Genomic DNA, 17,427 nt, shown 5'->3' with positions numbered 1-17,427 from the left:
ATGAAGGAGGAAACCTGCCCCCAAGTGTGGTGTGCAAGAAGTTCATGGATTACACATGATGCCTATTTGCCAGGTTTTCATCATGGTACTTGTCCAAAGCGCTTGTTTGCCAGGTTTTCACCAGTGGACGAATTATTTTTCTTTATTTTTTTCTTTTGTCTTTTTTTATTTTCACTTTTTTTTTTCTTTTCACTTTTATTTTTGTATTTTGACCTTTTCAATAAAAGATGGACACATGATAGGGGATGGAAAAAGGACTCAAGCATCTTTTTTTTTTTTGGACAGTAGCCTTGAAAAAAAATGGACCATGACCTTTAAAAGTATGCTCAAAGACATTGGTAGGATAAGGACATGGAAAATGAGATGAAATTAAGGTGAGGATTTATGCAAAGGATTGGATCAAAGGGATCGAAGGATGGAAAATATGCATTGGATAATCGATAGGGTATTGGAAGAATTGGGCTTCAGTGGACGGAAACGAAGGCAAGATTGACATTGGCACACACCTTGATGGGTGGTGGATTGATGGAGGAAAAATGTATTTTGGATATTGAGATTTGGATGGAGGAATAGCTTGGGATTTTGGGACATAAGGGCCCAAAATGGATGAAGAAGGTAATGGAGGAATAGACTTGGAAGGTTTGGATGGAGGACTAGCAATTTTAGATGGTCGTGGGAATTGTTTTACTGATTTGCTTATTCACTGTAGCATTTGGGTGGTCATGGGGCCCGCTAGGGTGGCTGGTTCCCAGTGAATTATTTCCATTGGAGACTCACTCAGCAGGTCAAGCCATGGTGGTTAGCATGAATCTCTTGTTTACCGCCATTATTGCACAGTTGTTTCTGGTGCTCCTTTGCAACTTGAATTATGGCATTTTCCTCCTCTTTGCAAGCCCGGTATTCCTCATGAGCGTTTTTATCTTCTTAGTTCTTCCTGAAACAAAGGGCATTCCCATTAAAGAAACGAGGTTTGAATGGGAGAAGCACTGGTACTGGAAAAGAATTATCAAGGATGATGATGACCAGGCTAAATACATGGAAAGTAATAATGGGGTTAACAAGGGCTTTTAGGCTAGGGGATTGTCAACATTGTTGATAATAAATTTTATGTAATGGATCTTTATTTTTTCAATTTTTGTTTGTATAAATTTTATTTCTGTGTGTGTTTTAAGATATGTGGAGTATTTGAATTTAGTGTTTTTTATTTAGAAGTTGTAAATGTTATGTTTCATTTCTTATGTTATATATGTTTATATTTATAGATTAAGGAAAAATTTTAATTTTAGTATATTATGAGGTTTTTATACAATTTTATTGGTTTTTTAATATTAAGATTATATAAAAGATTGTGCATAAATTAATATTTTTTAAAATTATTTTTTTATAAGAATTTTATTTTATTTTTTATTTTTTTCAATTTTTATAATATCTTAATATAAATAGGTTAGTATAGATATCTTAAATATATCTATTACGAAAATATATTAAAATATCAAAATTATTTTATTTATATGTACATCTTATCGGCTTCGGTCCATTTAATATTTTTTTAAAATAAAAAGTCATCTTATTAATTAAAACTTGTCCATTGATCATTTCTTCGATGTGGCAACTAGTTAAACTTCTTTCTTTTATTTTTTTGAACAGTGCTTTGAGATTTGAACTTAAGACCTCCCATGTAAGAGGCTTGCAGCTAACCGCTATGGTGTGGGGTCATCCCCAACTAGTTAAACTTTTGTAAGAATTCTTTATGAAGTGTCCAGACTTGAAAAAGAAGGTAGATGGCACTTATGACCTTGACCACAATGGTAGTTTTGACAAATCATATGTTTCTATTTAATGTCATGTTCATAGTATAGGAAATTCCCATAATTATATGGTTGTTCTCCTTTTTTTAATAGTGTCTTAAAGTAAATGACATTGTAGACAATGCTTAGATTGCAAGGAAGCATATTTCAGTAATTCTAATTGCCTCACTTGTCTTTTAGTTTAAGCCTTACCTTGATGGTATACATACAAAGAAACTTATTATGTATTAATTTTGAATTCTCAATTTTAATATAATATGGTATGATTCTAATCCCTCATTTGATATATAAAAAAATAAATATTTAATTTTATATTTTAAAATTTTAAATAAAATTATAATAAAAAATGAATGATCTAGTGTTTATGTTGAATCTTTTTTATTTTGTAAGAAACTTTAGAAAATGGTGATAGATGAATAAATATGGAAAGATAAAAATTCTAATTTTAAAATTATAAGGATGACTTATTGCTCATGAAGAATTATGAGACAAAATTCTAGAGTAATTTCTAAGAAAAAATAATAAAAAGAAGTCAAGTGAGATTGAATTGTATGACTAAATGATACATTTTGACGGTATAATCAGTCTAATACATTTCAAGAAGTAGTTCTCATGACTTAATAATTAGAATAACAAATTTATAACAAAAAAAAAACCATCATTCAAAATAACAATAATATTAAAGTATTTACTAAAATGTATCATGTAGGAACAAAAGTCTATAAAAATATTACAAAACATAGCAAAACTATATGTAACAAGATCAATGACCCTTATCATGGATGAAGAAAAGGGTCATTTGGCTTCTCCCCACTCATTGACAACAACATGGTCCATAATATTAGTGTTAGCTTGTTGTCATTGATGTTGTTTGGTTTGGCATGTATGTTTTGGTCTGGCTGTGTGTTTCAGTTTATGTTATTGATCCGTTTCTTAGCTCCTTTGTCATGCAATGTATGTATGTTTACTTCATGTAGTTTTGAGGTCCAGTATCTACTTTATCGAAAGGTATTTTGGGTTTGGTCCCATCCGAACATGATGAAGGCGAATATCTACTAGGCAAGTTTGGATCCAGTCCTATCCAGTCCTATCCAGATATATTGAAGGCGTGTTCTACAAGGTCTTTTGGATGAAGATTGAAGACGACATCTTATGAAGACATTTAGTTGTTGCATGTGAGCCCACTTACCAGAATATTTGGTGCAGATATATATAACCATTTGTTTTGCAAGTTAGAGATATGGTTGTTGAAAAACAACTATTGTGTACATAATGCATATGTGAAGACTTTGTAGATGTGGATATTATTATGCAGTGTATGTACAGTGGATGTAAAAAGCAACATGCACTTCAAGAAAATTGTAATTCATGCATATGTAAATGCAACTCTAATAGTTTAATTTTTGTATTTCGGTTGTAAGCCTATTATCTGATAGTGAGCCTTTTTGTTCTTAGGCAGTGAGCCCCAACTAGTAGTGAGCCGCACCTTGTTTGCATTAGATTGTCATTGATATCAACAATTGAGCAGATGCATTGGAAAAAGATGTAGAGATGATAAGTGCCACATAGAACAAGTGTAGCTTGATAGAGAAAGTGCAAAGTGATAGCCTTACAACCACTAGACAAAGATGCAAGGAAGACAAAGATGACAAGCATGGAAGTTTGTGCAGATTAGATTGATAGAGGTAGTGTTGTCTTAGTTTGACAAAGGTGAGAAGATTTTTGTGTATATGTGCAGGTTGAACAAGCATGGATTCAACAAAGACATTTTGTGAAAGGCCATAGAAAAGATAGAGATGAAAATTGGAAGTTTACTTGGTCATGCTTTTGGACAAAGAAGATGGAGGCTATAGAGTGGTGAAATCTTTGGGCAAACAAATCTAACTCAGAAAAAGTGCAGTTGCATTAATGCAATAACATGTGCTAGTCATGCACTGTTATAGGGATAGCACAACACATCGTGTTATCAGTATGATCTCCAAACATCCACATGGAAAAGTTCTATCGCTAATAGATCTAACAGTGGGTGTTCATCCATGGGTAGATTATGTGAAAGAGAAAAGGAGGCCATGGTGCAACGATAACCATTGATTAGGTGGGTGGACCCCACCTCGACCTAAGTGGATGGTATGCAGTGCACATAACACATTATGTTAGCTAAATTATCACCACGATCCTGTAGTCAACGGTCAACACATTATCAACTTCCACAACTCCGTAGGTTCACATGAAGTGACCACCCAACTACTTTCAGAACTGCGGTAAAATAAGGAGATGCACATAGCACGTGATGTTAGTCATACCACTGGATACACCAAGCTCAGCACGCCGCCTGTGAATCCAACATGGATTTCTTTTACACGTGGACCTTTTGTGAGCAGAGGGATTTGTTGATGTGCCCCACCATCCACCATGTGACTAAGTGACATGTGAAGGATATATGAGTAGAATATTTGTTGACAGGTCCATGAATTTAAGAGCATACGAATCATAGATTATTTTTCAGTCTACACAACAAACAAGAAATGGAGTAAATGTAGAACAGTGTTGCAGTTGATCGATCACTTCCCAAATGAGGATTGTGTGTAAAGTAAGACCGGATCACAGAGGTTGTTGAGAAAACAAGGAAAGTGGCATTCAATATGGTAGGCTACCAATCTAAATAGAATAGACAAGAAATATCATTTAGTGGCTCAAAGAAGATTATTTTTGAATTTCCCTTCTGGAGGGAAAATCTTTAGGGTACGTAGTTGAAATAGAAGTAAAGTTAGAGGTGATGGGTAGTTGTTGAAGGTGTAAGTAAACAAAAAATAGGAGGTGTGCAGATGAAGCTGCTCTATAAAAAATAGAGGTTAAAGAATAGAGAAAATATAGGAGGCCGCAACGAAGCCATTTTTGTAGGTACGCATAAAATGTTGCCCAAGTAGGCATAAAACTACATAAGAGACAAAATAAAAAATGATTAGGGGTGAAGAGGAGATTAAAGAAAAATAAAAGACAAAAGTGAAGAGCAGAAAAATAGAGAATCAAGAAAGATTATTAGAGGCACTTCTGTTGAAGGTCAAAAGAAAGGTGTATACGTGTGTTAGAATTCATCTTAAAAAACAAAATAATCAATTAGAAACAAGAGAAATCACGAATCCCTATCTAATGAAAGAATCTTAACAAATAGACAATGAAATAACACAATCAAGCAAATAGGAATTAAAATAATCAAATCAAATCAAAACTCCCTATCCCAAGATCGTGTATTGCTTCCATTGCTCTTCTCCTCTCTGTGGTATGTGTTGGTATTTTGGTATGGTTTTGTCATTGATGTCAACACCTACTAAAACACTAGCACTTTGGAGATCCAGCAACATTCACCAGCAAGCAAGTAACTATTGCATAGTTACTGGTATATGGTTCACCGGCAGGATATAATGATCATCAGCACTTGGAATGATATGGAAAACCCTTGGTAATATCAAAGACATCGAGTGGACATTTTATCTTAATGAATTAATCATTGGTATATTCATAGTTGCATATTTGCTATTATTGGCAAATAGGTCTAGGGTTACACCAGCAGGTTTATCTTTTCCAGATCAACATGGCATGCTATGGAGATGATTAATTATTGTTGTAAATGCATTAAGCCGACATGTTCAATCGGTTATTGCATCGGATGTTATATTATTTGTAAAATGTTTTTATTGTAATATCTTGTAGAGTTGACCTACTAAAATTGGTCTTAGGTTATGGTATAAATGTAAGATCTTATTTGTAAGATCAAATGTGGAATGTGAAAAAGGATTGTGTGAAGGTATATGCGAGATTAAGCAGAGCTATACATGAAGACATCATTTGAAGGTGAAGCTAGGTTTTTGTGAAAGCATATCAGCATTACACCGATATTGAATCCAGCATATGAAGATGATATTTTGAGCAGTACATTCTTATTGGATTTAACCATCCAACTGTAGTTAGTGTGACTCCCATTTTGTGATCGGGCAGTGAGCTCTAGGCGCTTGGCCTTTCTGCATGTGCAGACCCCATTTATGTACACTTACTATCTGTAGTAGTATCATCTGATTGTGGGTAAGGTTTCCCACTGTGGTTTTTCCCCTTACAGGGTTTCCACATACAAATATTGGTGTTATGTGTTGTGGATGACTTTGTCTTTATGTTTCATGCATTAATCTTTACCAGTATAGCAATTAATTGTTAACACTGTCTACTGACATACTTAACTGGTTTACCAGTATTAAGCTTTAAGTTGGTTAAGTTGTTTTTGGTTTGAATTTAGTTGACAACTAATTCACCCCCCCCTCTCAGTTGTCTCCGGGACCTAACAATTGGTATCAGAGCATAGTCCTCTTTTGCAGAAGTTTAACAGCTTGAGGAGATCCAATGTCTACTAAATATTTCAGGAAGGACAATCCTAAACTTGATGGAACCAACTATGGCATATGGAAGATCAGAATCGAGACACATCTGAATTGCATTGGAAAAGACATTTGGGAAGTTACAAAGAATAGTTATACCATTGTTGTACCTGGTCAGCCCAGTCTAGCTAACTTGACAAAAGATGAGGAAAATGATTGCAAAACAAGAGAAGCACTTTTGAGTCCATTATCAGATCAAAAAATCATGGGACTATTAGATAGGTCTACTGCTAAAGCTATTTGGGATCATTTGGAAACACTGAATGAAGGAGATTCGACAGTCAAAATTGCAAAACTTGAAAGCTTCCGGGTCAAGTATGAACATCTGAAAATGGAAGAAGATGAAAGGATTTCTGCTTTTATGGAAAGAGTAAATGAAATTGTTTTGGGTATTAAATGTTGTGGAGGAACCTTAAGTGATGATGAAATTGTTTCAAAAGTTTTAAGAGGATTGCCACCGACATACAAAATGAAGGTTACTGCTATAAATGAGTTGAGAACAATGCCTAATACATCAGCAACTAGGGATACATTGATTGGAAAACTTTCATCTTTTGAAATTGAAGAATTTGGTCTTGTTGCTACTATAAAGATAGATTTGGCCTTTAAAGCATCAACATTATTTGCTCCATCATTTGACAAATCTGATTGGAAAGCCTTTTATGCAAGAGAACTTGAAGAAAGTAGGAAAGAAAATGAAGAACTTGAAGAACTTGAAGCACTATTTGCAAGAAAAATGCCTAAAGGTCCAGTTGGAAGTAAGTATGAAGGTAAAGCACCCTTTAAATGTTTTAACTACAATAAGATTGGTCATATGGCTTCGAGATGCCCTGATAGACATGCTAGACTAAGAGAAGAAGCTAGAAGAACATACAAGCCTAATCCCCTTATATCAAAGATACAGATTTAAGAAGAATAAAGACAAATCTTGTTACATTGTTGATGAAGGTGTGACTGATGATTCTGATGAGGATCCAATAGACAATGGATGGGTTTTTTTCGCTATAACAGAAGATCAATCGGCACCTACTACTCAACCGGTAGAACAAGCCCTAGCAGCTAAAGTTGAAGTAAAGGATGAATGGATCATTGATTCAGGATGCTCACATCATATGACAAAAGATAAAGGTAAATTCTTGAACTTTCAAGAATAAAATGGAGGCTTAGTAAGATTTGGAGATGACAAAGCTTGTTCAATCAAAGGTAAGGGTACAATATCTCTTGATGGTAAGCATAACACTGACAATGTTTACTATGTTGAAGGATTAAAGAATAATCTTTTAAGTGTTGGTCAATTAGTTGAGAAAGGATTTCAATTACAATTTAAGAATGGAAAATGCAAAATCATGAATAGAACTAGTTTAGAAATTGCAACCGGTAATCAGACTAGAGGTAATATCTTTCATTTGAATAACAGTGAAAAGACATGCTTGATTCCACATATAGATGAAAGTTGGTTATGGAATAAGAGACTCTGTCATGTAAACTTTGATTGCATGGTCAAGATCAGTACTACTAAGGCAGTTAGAGATCTACCTAAAATTGTCAAACCTCAGAATACAATATGTAAGGAATGTCAATTTGGAAAACAAGTTAGAGCTAGTTTCAAAAGTATTCCAGAAAAATCCAATAATGCTCTTGATTTGATTCACACTGATTTATGTGGTCTAGCTAGAACTAAAAACTTACAAGGTGATAGATATTTCATGCTAATCATTGATGACTATTCTAGAATGTGTTGGGTTACTTTTCTCAGAGAAAAATCAGAAGCACTTGGAAAGTTCAAACTGTTCAAAGCAATGGTTGAAAATAAAATCGGTAAGAAATTCAAATGTTTAAGATCAGATCAAGGAGGAGAATTCACATCTAAGGAATTTAATACATTCTCTGAAGTGAATGGAATCAGAAGACAGCTATCAACACCTCGGACACGATAGCAGAATGTAGTTGTTGAAAGGAAAAATAGAACTATCTTGGATGCAGCAAGAAGTATGTTATCAGAAGCAAACCTACCACATGTATATTGGAGAGAAGCAATCAGCACAACAGTCTATACATTCAACAAAGTTCACATCAAAGGTGAAACCGGTAAGACCCCTCATGAACTATGGTTTGGTAATACTCCTACTCTTAAGTATTTCAGAATTTTTGGAAGTAAATGTTATATCAGAAGAGATGAGTATATTGACAAATTTGATCCTAGAAGTGATGAAGGAATATTTCTTGGTTATTCATCTAAGAGAAAAGCATATAGATGTTTTAACAAAAGATTCTAGAAAATTGTTGAGAGTACAAATGTAAAGATTGATGAACAATTCAGAGGAACTTCAAGGTATATAGACTCTGAACCGGCAACAAAATTTTTGACAAATGAACCTACACTGAATCCACCAGTATAGAATGAAGATCCAGCTACTCCAGTACCATTTGAGGATTCCACAGTAATTGAAGAACAACAACAAACAAAGACACCTCGGTATGTAAAATTGAATCATTCTAAAGATCAGATAATTGGAAACAAATTTAAAGGAGTTATGACAAGAGGAAGATTGGCAAATGAAGAGGTATGTCTTATTTCTCAAATTGAACCATCATCTATTAATGAGGCATGTGAATATAAATTTTGGATTAAAGCTATGGAAGAAGAATTAGAACAAATTGAGAAAAATAACACTTGGACATTAGTTCCCCAGCCTAAAGATAAAAATGTAATTGGAACCAAATGGGTATTCAGAAACAAACTTAATGAAGATGGTAAGGTTGTCAGAAATAAAGCAAGACTAGTGTGTAAGGGATATTCTTGGCTTTTGCAACTCACAAGAACTACAAAGTTTATCAAATGGCTATTAAATGTGCATTTTTGAATGGAGATCTTGAAGAGGAAGTATACATTGAACAACCTGATGGATTTTCTTTGACAGATGACAATGATATGGTTTGCAGGTTAAGAAAAGCTCTGTATGGATTAAAACAAGCTCCAAGAGCTTGGTATGCAAGATTGGATAAGTATCTTTTAAAGATTGGTTTTACTAGAGGAAATGCAGACAACAATTTATATTACAAAATAACTAATGATCACATCTTGATTATAGAAGTATTTGTTGATGATATAATCTTTGGAGGAGAAGATGGATTATGTAAGGAATTTTCTATTAAAATGCAGCAAGAATTTGAAATGTCTATGATTGGTGAAATAAAATTCTTTTTAGGATTGTAGATTTCATAGACTGATAAAGGTATATTCTTGAGTCAATCCAAGTACTTAAAAGAGTTACTAAATAAATTTGGGATGGAGAACTCTAAACCAGTAAGCACACCTATGACTACAAATGACAAATTATCTCAAAGGGATGAATCTACATCTGTTAATACAACTAGATACAAATCTATGATAGGAGGTTTATTGTATTTGACACAAACCAGACTTGATATTATGAATGCAGTATGTATTGTTTCAAGATTTCAAAGTAATCCTAGAGAAAATCATGAATCAGCAATAAAAAGGATTTTCCGGTACTTACAAGGCACTATAAATCTTGGATTATGGTATCCTAGAGATGAAAACTTTGATCTATGTGCATACATAGATGCAAATTGGGCAGGAGATGTGGATGATAGGAAAAGAACCACCGATGGAGCATTCTTTCTTGGAAACAGATTAGTTTCTTGGTTAAGTAAGAAACAGAGTTGTACATCTTTATCAATAGCAGAATCAGAATATGTTGCAGCAACAACTAACTGTACACATGTACTATGGCTTAAGAAATTGTTGAAAGACATAAAGGTAAAATGAAAGAAACCTATTACTATATATTGCGATAACACTGCAACAATTGATATATCTAAGAGTCCAGTACTACATTCTAAAACAAAACATGTTTCTATCAAACTGAATTTTCTAAGGGAAAAAGTTGAAGAAAAGGAGATAAAACTAGTTTATGTGAATACTAAAGAATAGCTTGCAGATATTTTCACTAAACCTTTGCCTAAGGAGACTTTTGAATATCTCAGAGATCAGCTTGGAGTCATACCACCACCAGTAGAGACTTAGATAGTTGATGATTATCATCAACTGACAGAATTAACAGAGAAATCTTTTACTCCGGTCTTTGATGAGGAAGCTACTTCTCAGGGGGAGTAGTTGGTATGTTGAATTGATTGGTATTTTGTATATGACTTTGGCATTTGATGTCAAAAGGGGAGAGATCTCTATGGAAAAACACATTATCTTTTTGGAGAGATTGGTATTGAAAAACTTTGAAAAACACATGTTGCTCCCAAGGGGAGAGATTATTACTCTCTGATTTCTGGTTATAATCTTTTCTGGAGATTGTTGGTTTTTGGTATTTGGCATTTATGTTTTGGCACTTTGATGGTTTTTCCATCTTGTGTTGCCATCAATGCCAAATGGGGAGATTGTTGGTATTTTGGTATGGTTTTGTCATTGATGTCAACACCTACTAAAACACTAGCACTTTGGAGATCCAACAACATTCACCGACAAGCAACTATTGCACAGTTACTGGTATATGGTTCATAGGCAGGATATAATGATCACCGACACTTGGAATGATATGGAAAACCCTTGGTAATATTGAAGACACTGAGTGGACATATTATCTTAATGAATTAATCATTGGTATATTCATAGTTGCATATTTACTGTTACCGACAAATAGGTCTAGGGTTACACCGGCAGGTTTATCTTTTCCAGATCAACATGGCACGCTATGGAGATGATTAATTATTGTTGTAATTGCATTAAGCCGACATGTTCAATTGGTTATTGCATCAGATATTATATTGTTTGTAAAATGTTTTTATTGTAATATCTTGTAGAGCTGACCTTCTAAAATTGGTCTTAGGTTATGGTATAAATGTAAGATCTTATTTGTAAGATCAAATGTGGAATGCGAAAAAGGATTGTGTGAAGGTATATGCGAGATTAAGCAGAGCTATACATGAAGACATCATTTGAAGGTGAAGCTAGGTTTTTGTGAAAGCATATTAGCATTACACCGGTACTGAATCCAACATATGAAGATGATATTTTGAGCAGTACATTCTTATTGGATTTAACCATCCGATTGTAGTCAGTGTGACTCCCATTTTGTGATTGACCAGTGAGCTCTAGGCACTTGGCCTTTCTGCATGTGCAAACCCCATTTATGTACACTTACTATCTGTAGTAGTATCATTTGATTGTGGGTAAGGTTTCCCACCGTGGGTTTTCCCCTTACAGGGTTTCCACGTACAAATATTGGTGTTATGTGTTGTGGATGACTTTGTCTTTATGTTTCATGCATTAATCTTTACCAGTATAGCAATTAACTGTTAACATTGTCTACTGGCATACTTAACTGGTTTACCGGTATTAAGCATTAAGTTGGTTAAGTTATTTTTGGTTTGAATTTAGTTGACAATTGATTCACCCCCGCTCTCAGTTGTCTCCAGGACCTAATAGTATGATGGCTCTCAGATATTGCGCTGGTAACCTGCAAGTGACAAAAAGATTCAAAGTTCGTGATTATTGAAAATGGAGATTGGATGCTCAATTTATAGAAAATTGGAGAGGATTGATTGAAAGGTGGAACAAATTGATCAAGAGGTGGAACTTAGGTGAGCTCACATGAAAATTGATAGTTGAACTGCTGATTGTATGAGTGAAACTCAATAGATTCAATAGATTAATTGAGTCAACTGATTGAGAAAAAGTTGATTGAAGGAAGAAAAAGAATGATTGGAGGAAATAAAGAGGATGACACAAAAAGCTTAATTTAGAAAAAGCTAACTAAAAGATGGAAATAGAAGTTGAAGAGATAAATGATTTAATTAATTAATTTAGTATGTGCTTTCATTTAGACTTAGATTTTCAATTTAATCTTTGCGTGAGACATTAATTCAAATAATTGAATTTATTAATTCAATTTAGTATTTGAATATATTTAGAACTTGACTTTGATTTTCAATTTGGTTTTTGAAATCATGCACATGTAATTAAATTTGGAAGAAATTAGAAGAATATGAAATTAAATAAAATTAGAATTTGGGGATTTGGAAATGGAAGAATTAATTAATTAATTAATTAATTTAAAGAAACTATTTAATTATTTAGAAATGGACTTTAATTTAAAGGATTAAATTGCAATTAATTAAATAATAAATATTTAATTAATATTTAGAAAAGGGTTAAAATGATTAAATGATTAGAGATAGAAATAGAATAATTAGTAAGATTATGAGGAAATATGAATTTAGAAGAATATGATTAATTAAATTAATTAAAGAATTAAAGAATTATTTAACTAACTAGAGGAATAATTAGTACATGATCAAGGAGACATTTTTAGGTGTCTACATTTGCCCCTCTTTGAGACAAAGTCAGAATGACATTGTTTCAAAGAAAATGAAAAATTCTGCCCCAGTATGCCTTGGTACTGCTGTATAGTATAAATATGCCTCCTTGGAAAAGGTGGTCGGAAAATTCCAAAATTGAGACCATGTTTTCGATATCAGTTTAATGAGAAAGCATGTAAAATTTCATGCGATTTCAAGATCATTTGAGTAGGCTACAAGGTGTTTGAAGCTGGCAGGGACCATAGGCATCGAGGTGTCAAAAAAAACCCTAATTTTGAGCTATAAATAGATATTTTTAGGTTTTCATTTGCTCATTTGTAATTTGGTAATTCCTTGGTTTTCTTTGTAATTTGTGTTCTTTTTTTCTGAGTATTTGATCATCATGGCTGGTTATAGAGCTCGATTGCACTTGTCTGACCAAGTACGTTCATATCAGAGACCTCCTGGGACTGGCGGCATGGTATTTTTCCAATTTCTTTCTTGATTTATGCTTGTTTTATGCTATTTTCCAAAAAAATTTCCATGATCAATTTTTGCACTGTGTCACGCAATCACTTGTCGATGTTTATGCATTCGTCATTAATGTACCGCAAACGTTCTAAATGCTACGCATGCATCGTAAGTGTTACGCATTATTGTTTATCATGCCGCATTCGATCATTTCTTTATGCATAAGTGTTTATTGTTACGCAAGAGCTCATATCATTACGCATTAGCTTTAAATATCATGGAAGAGTCATAATTGTTCTGCATTAGTCATAACTATTACACATTCATTGCATGTGTAATTTTTTTTGTCATGCGTTTTGAAATATTTTTGTTTTTTGGGATCCAATATCTGATATTTTGAATATTTTCTCGTTGCAAGAGAACATTGGAGTATTATACTACCGACAGAGCAGACCTAGTGGATTTGATCTTCGAGCTGACTTACCATATGAGGAGATCGAGCATATCCAATAGCTTGGTCTTTATCATGTTTTACATTTGCCAGAGGTTACGACCAATAGGGCCATGATTACAGCTTTGATAGAGCGGTGGCATTCTGAGACTTGTTATTTTCATTGTCTGACTGGTGAGGCATCAATTACCTTAGAGGATGTATGGCGTATACTGCATATTCCGATTCATGGTTAGAGAGTTGTATATGACCATGATGATGGCATTGCTGGACTATGTGCACTTTTCGAGTGTGAGATACAGGACTTGCAGATCAGTGGCCGTTATGACATCCCTTGGGCTCGATTAGACTATGATGACCTGACTATTGTTTTATGCGGTGTTGTCGGTGGTTTACTGACACCTGACAGACAAGGTCATGGATTTCTAGTTGGATGGGGCAGAGTGCTCCATGACATGATTGTGCATCGTCAACTATATGCTTGGGGTCCTTGTCTACTAGTCATGTTGTACTATTAGATGCATGGTATTGTGTATCTTGGATACCATTCTATCAGTTGTGGTATTACTTTGCTCTAGACATGGGCATGGTAGCACATTTCTATTGCTAGGCCTGTTATTCATGTTGATTTGTAGCCTAGTGAGCCTTATGCTTTCAGGCATACAACAGGTATCAGACACAGAGGTTCAGGGAACACCTTGTACTAGAGACATCAGTTTGACATATTGCAATATTTTATTTGGAGACCATACTTAGATTGCCCCAATTGGCTTGATGATGAAGTGCACTTGCCTTTCTACCGACAGTAGAGATATCTTATTGGTAGGACCTTTAAGACCCAGCGGATCATTGAGATGTATCTTCCAGGGCGGGTTCTGAGATAGTTTGGTGAGGTACAGGTGACACCTGTGGTTACTGCTTATTTTGCTCATGTATCTCGTGAGGTATTTGATTGGGGTGTTTGCATACAGCCCCATGTTGCTTCTACTAAGTTTGATTCTCTACAGCCATTACTCTGGGGTTGGGGTAGAGGTGCAGCAGATCCAAGGATGATGACGGAGTATGATGCGTGGTTTGCTAGGCATAGGCCAGTGCCTTTGACTGATCATGCTATTCTGATTATAGCACAATAGATTTGGCATCCTAGGTAGCGATTGAGGATAGACGCATGGGAGAGAGCCAACGGAGGAGGAGAGGGTGGAGCTGAGAGAGGAGGTGAGGATGATGAGGGAGGAGGTGAGGGAGATGAGGGAGATGAGGATGTAGACATTGGTGGAGACACTGAGTCTATTAGCAGTGAGGATAGCGGTGATTCTTCTGAGTCATCAAGCAGTGAGAGTGGAGGTGATGATGAGGATATACCGGAGCTAGAGGATGTGCCTACTACAGAGGGTGGGATAGGATAGGTTGGTGAGGAGGATGAGCTGCAGACTATTAGAGCGTGAGTCCAAAGTTTGGAGGATGAGGTCGCTAGATGAGATATCGAGCGAGATACTTATCATGCAGATTATGGTTCCCTTGAGGCTGAGAGAGATCATCTCCAAAGGGAGAGAGATGAGGTAGTGTGGAGATGTTAGATTACCATGGATGCCTTTGATCAGCTTTTTAGAGCAAGTACCGATGCGCGCGACCAGGCAGATAGGTATTTCACTGCTGTGCATGCTGCACAAGAGGCTATTTATTATAGACAGGCATATGAGCGAGCCATCCCTGAGGGTCAAAGAGAGTCTAGCTTCACTGCGTTTATGGGAAGCAGATCAAGTAGATCTACTTCATGGCGGACTAGCAGTGGTGGCATTATGGGACCACCTCGACATCCTGGGGCAAGATCTAGTGGACAGGATCCACCTGCTGATAGAGGCAGTGTTGGTTGATCATGTTATCTGAGCCTTCAGGCTTATTTATTATATTCACACACATTATCATTTTTGAGTTATATATATATATGACATGTGGGTTTTGGTAATGATCTATGTATGTTTTGCTTCTCATGTATGCTTATATGATGCTATGAGTTTTATGATGCTTATCTATTTAATTCTATATGATTTTGAATGCAATTGAAGTACATGTATGTATTAATGATGCTAAATGAATGCAAATGAACTCTATAATTAATGCAATAAATCTATATGAATGCAAATGAATCCATATGAATGCAAATGAATCTATATGAATGTTTTTTTGTATGATAATGGTTGAACCAATTTTAACTTAGATACACCTTGAAGAAATGTTAGTTAGATGATAGAAAGAAAAACTAATGGTAGAAAGAATGTGAGAAACAATATGATTTTAGAAAGAAGTAGAGAAATCAACAAACTATCAATAAGCAAATGAGATGAGAATGAGAATGAAATTGAATGAATCGCGAACCTATCACATATTTTATTACGTCAATATATATTCATCACTGAGCCTTATTATTGAATAATGAAGCTTAGCACATCAGGGTATAAGGAACCAAGATGCAAAGATATCTCATTATAGAAACAAACACGTAGCAGACAAGGAGTGAACCCTCCATTCTGGGAATTACGCTAGGGGTCAAGGTATGTGTGGTGATTTTACCTTGATGTGAAGGCTCTTATCACAGACACCCACTAGAGCAATTTCCCTAGAATTTCATTGGTTCACACCACAAACAACAAACAAAGAAAAAGATAATGCCCATCATAGCTCCTCTAGTCATTTGTAGACATCCTTGAGTAGGATAGGAAAAATATCTGTCACCAAATGATAAAAAGATAAAGACTGACCCAAACAAAATTCAGCAGCTATACTGACCTTGTGCCTTCATTCTCAGTTGCTTGATGTGATGGTTGATAATGTCTGATCTTAGAAAGTTGTGGACCCCATTTAAGACTGACCTGTTTGATTTCGAGTGTATCCTCTTCTGTTTAAGACAAGATAATGATCACTTTGATATGGATATGATATGATTGATAAGACAGTTTGATCAGTTGATTGCAAATGTTTGACTGGATAGTCGTATCCTTTGTTAACTTCATGTGAAGTGTTTGCTAGATATCTGCTAGGGTATTTGTTTCTCATAAGACATTTTATTGCAAGTTTTTCTAATTGATTGATTTTTTGATTTTTAGTTCTTTTCCAAGAGCTTTTTTGATGTTTTTGGATTATGTGGATCGATACTTGAATGTTTTTTATTGATTTTTTAAGGACTTTTTTCATATGTTTTGGTTGTTATGTATGATTTTTTTGCATATTTGAATGTTTTTGGATGATTTTTTGAGGACCTTATATGGATGTTTTTGGTATTTTATGATTTTCAATGTTTTTTGGATTTTGAGTTTTTCATTGTTTTTGGATTTTTTCAAGACTTTATCTGATTTTTAGGATTTTTTAAGGACTTTATCTGATTTTTAGGATTTTTTTAGGACTTTATCTGATTTTTAGGATTTTTTCAGGGCTTTATCTATTTTTTTAGGATTTTTTCAAGACTTGATCTGATTTTTAGGATTTTTTCAGGACTTTATCTAATTTTTAGGATTTTTTTTTTCAGTTATGCCCCCAATGTACAGACCTATATGACATGATGATCTGCAGAATGTATGTGGAGACAAATGAATTTTTGACATGACCTATGTGAATGCAATATGCAGGAGGAAGATGCATTTCCTATTCGAACAAGGTTGACTATGTTTGTTTTTGCATTTGTAATACACCAATTGAAATGGAGGTGCAAAACATTTCATAGATAAGCGGTCAATCGATCCCTAAGGTCCCTTGGTACATCCAAATTATATCAATAAAACTTCCCCATTGATTCTTGAAACTTTGATCTTCTTTTTCCCATGTGTGTGCAAATGAGTTAATTCCTTCTCTTGTGTTCACTAAAGATCCTTAGCATCCTATATGACTAGCTACATGAATTATCCTAACTTCAAAAGCATCCCGAATAGAGCCTCACTGC

General features: G+C 34.6%; 1 protein-coding gene across 1 annotated transcript; it reads left to right on the top strand.

Moving 5' to 3' along the window:
• The first annotated feature begins 666 nt into the window (after window positions 1-666).
• On the top strand, window positions 667-1,071 carry LOC131876504 (sugar transport protein 7-like). Its single transcript, XM_059221923.1, has one exon. The coding sequence runs from the start codon at window positions 667-669 to the stop codon at window positions 1,069-1,071; it is 405 nt and encodes a 134-aa protein (XP_059077906.1).
• Window positions 1,072-17,427: the final 16,356 nt, after the last annotated feature.

The sequence above is a fragment of the Cryptomeria japonica genome, chromosome 6 (assembly GCF_030272615.1).
Source record: "Cryptomeria japonica chromosome 6, Sugi_1.0, whole genome shotgun sequence".
NCBI classification, from domain to species: Eukaryota; Viridiplantae; Streptophyta; class Pinopsida; order Cupressales; family Cupressaceae; genus Cryptomeria; species Cryptomeria japonica.
The sequence above is the reverse complement of the archived record's forward strand: the minus strand, read 5'-3'. Positions and strand labels throughout refer to the sequence as shown.

Excerpts from the sequence above, each read along its gene's own strand:
- LOC131876504 (XM_059221923.1), top strand. The coding sequence starts at position 667 with ATGGTCGTGGGAATTGTTTTACTGATTTGCTTATTCACTGTAGCATTT.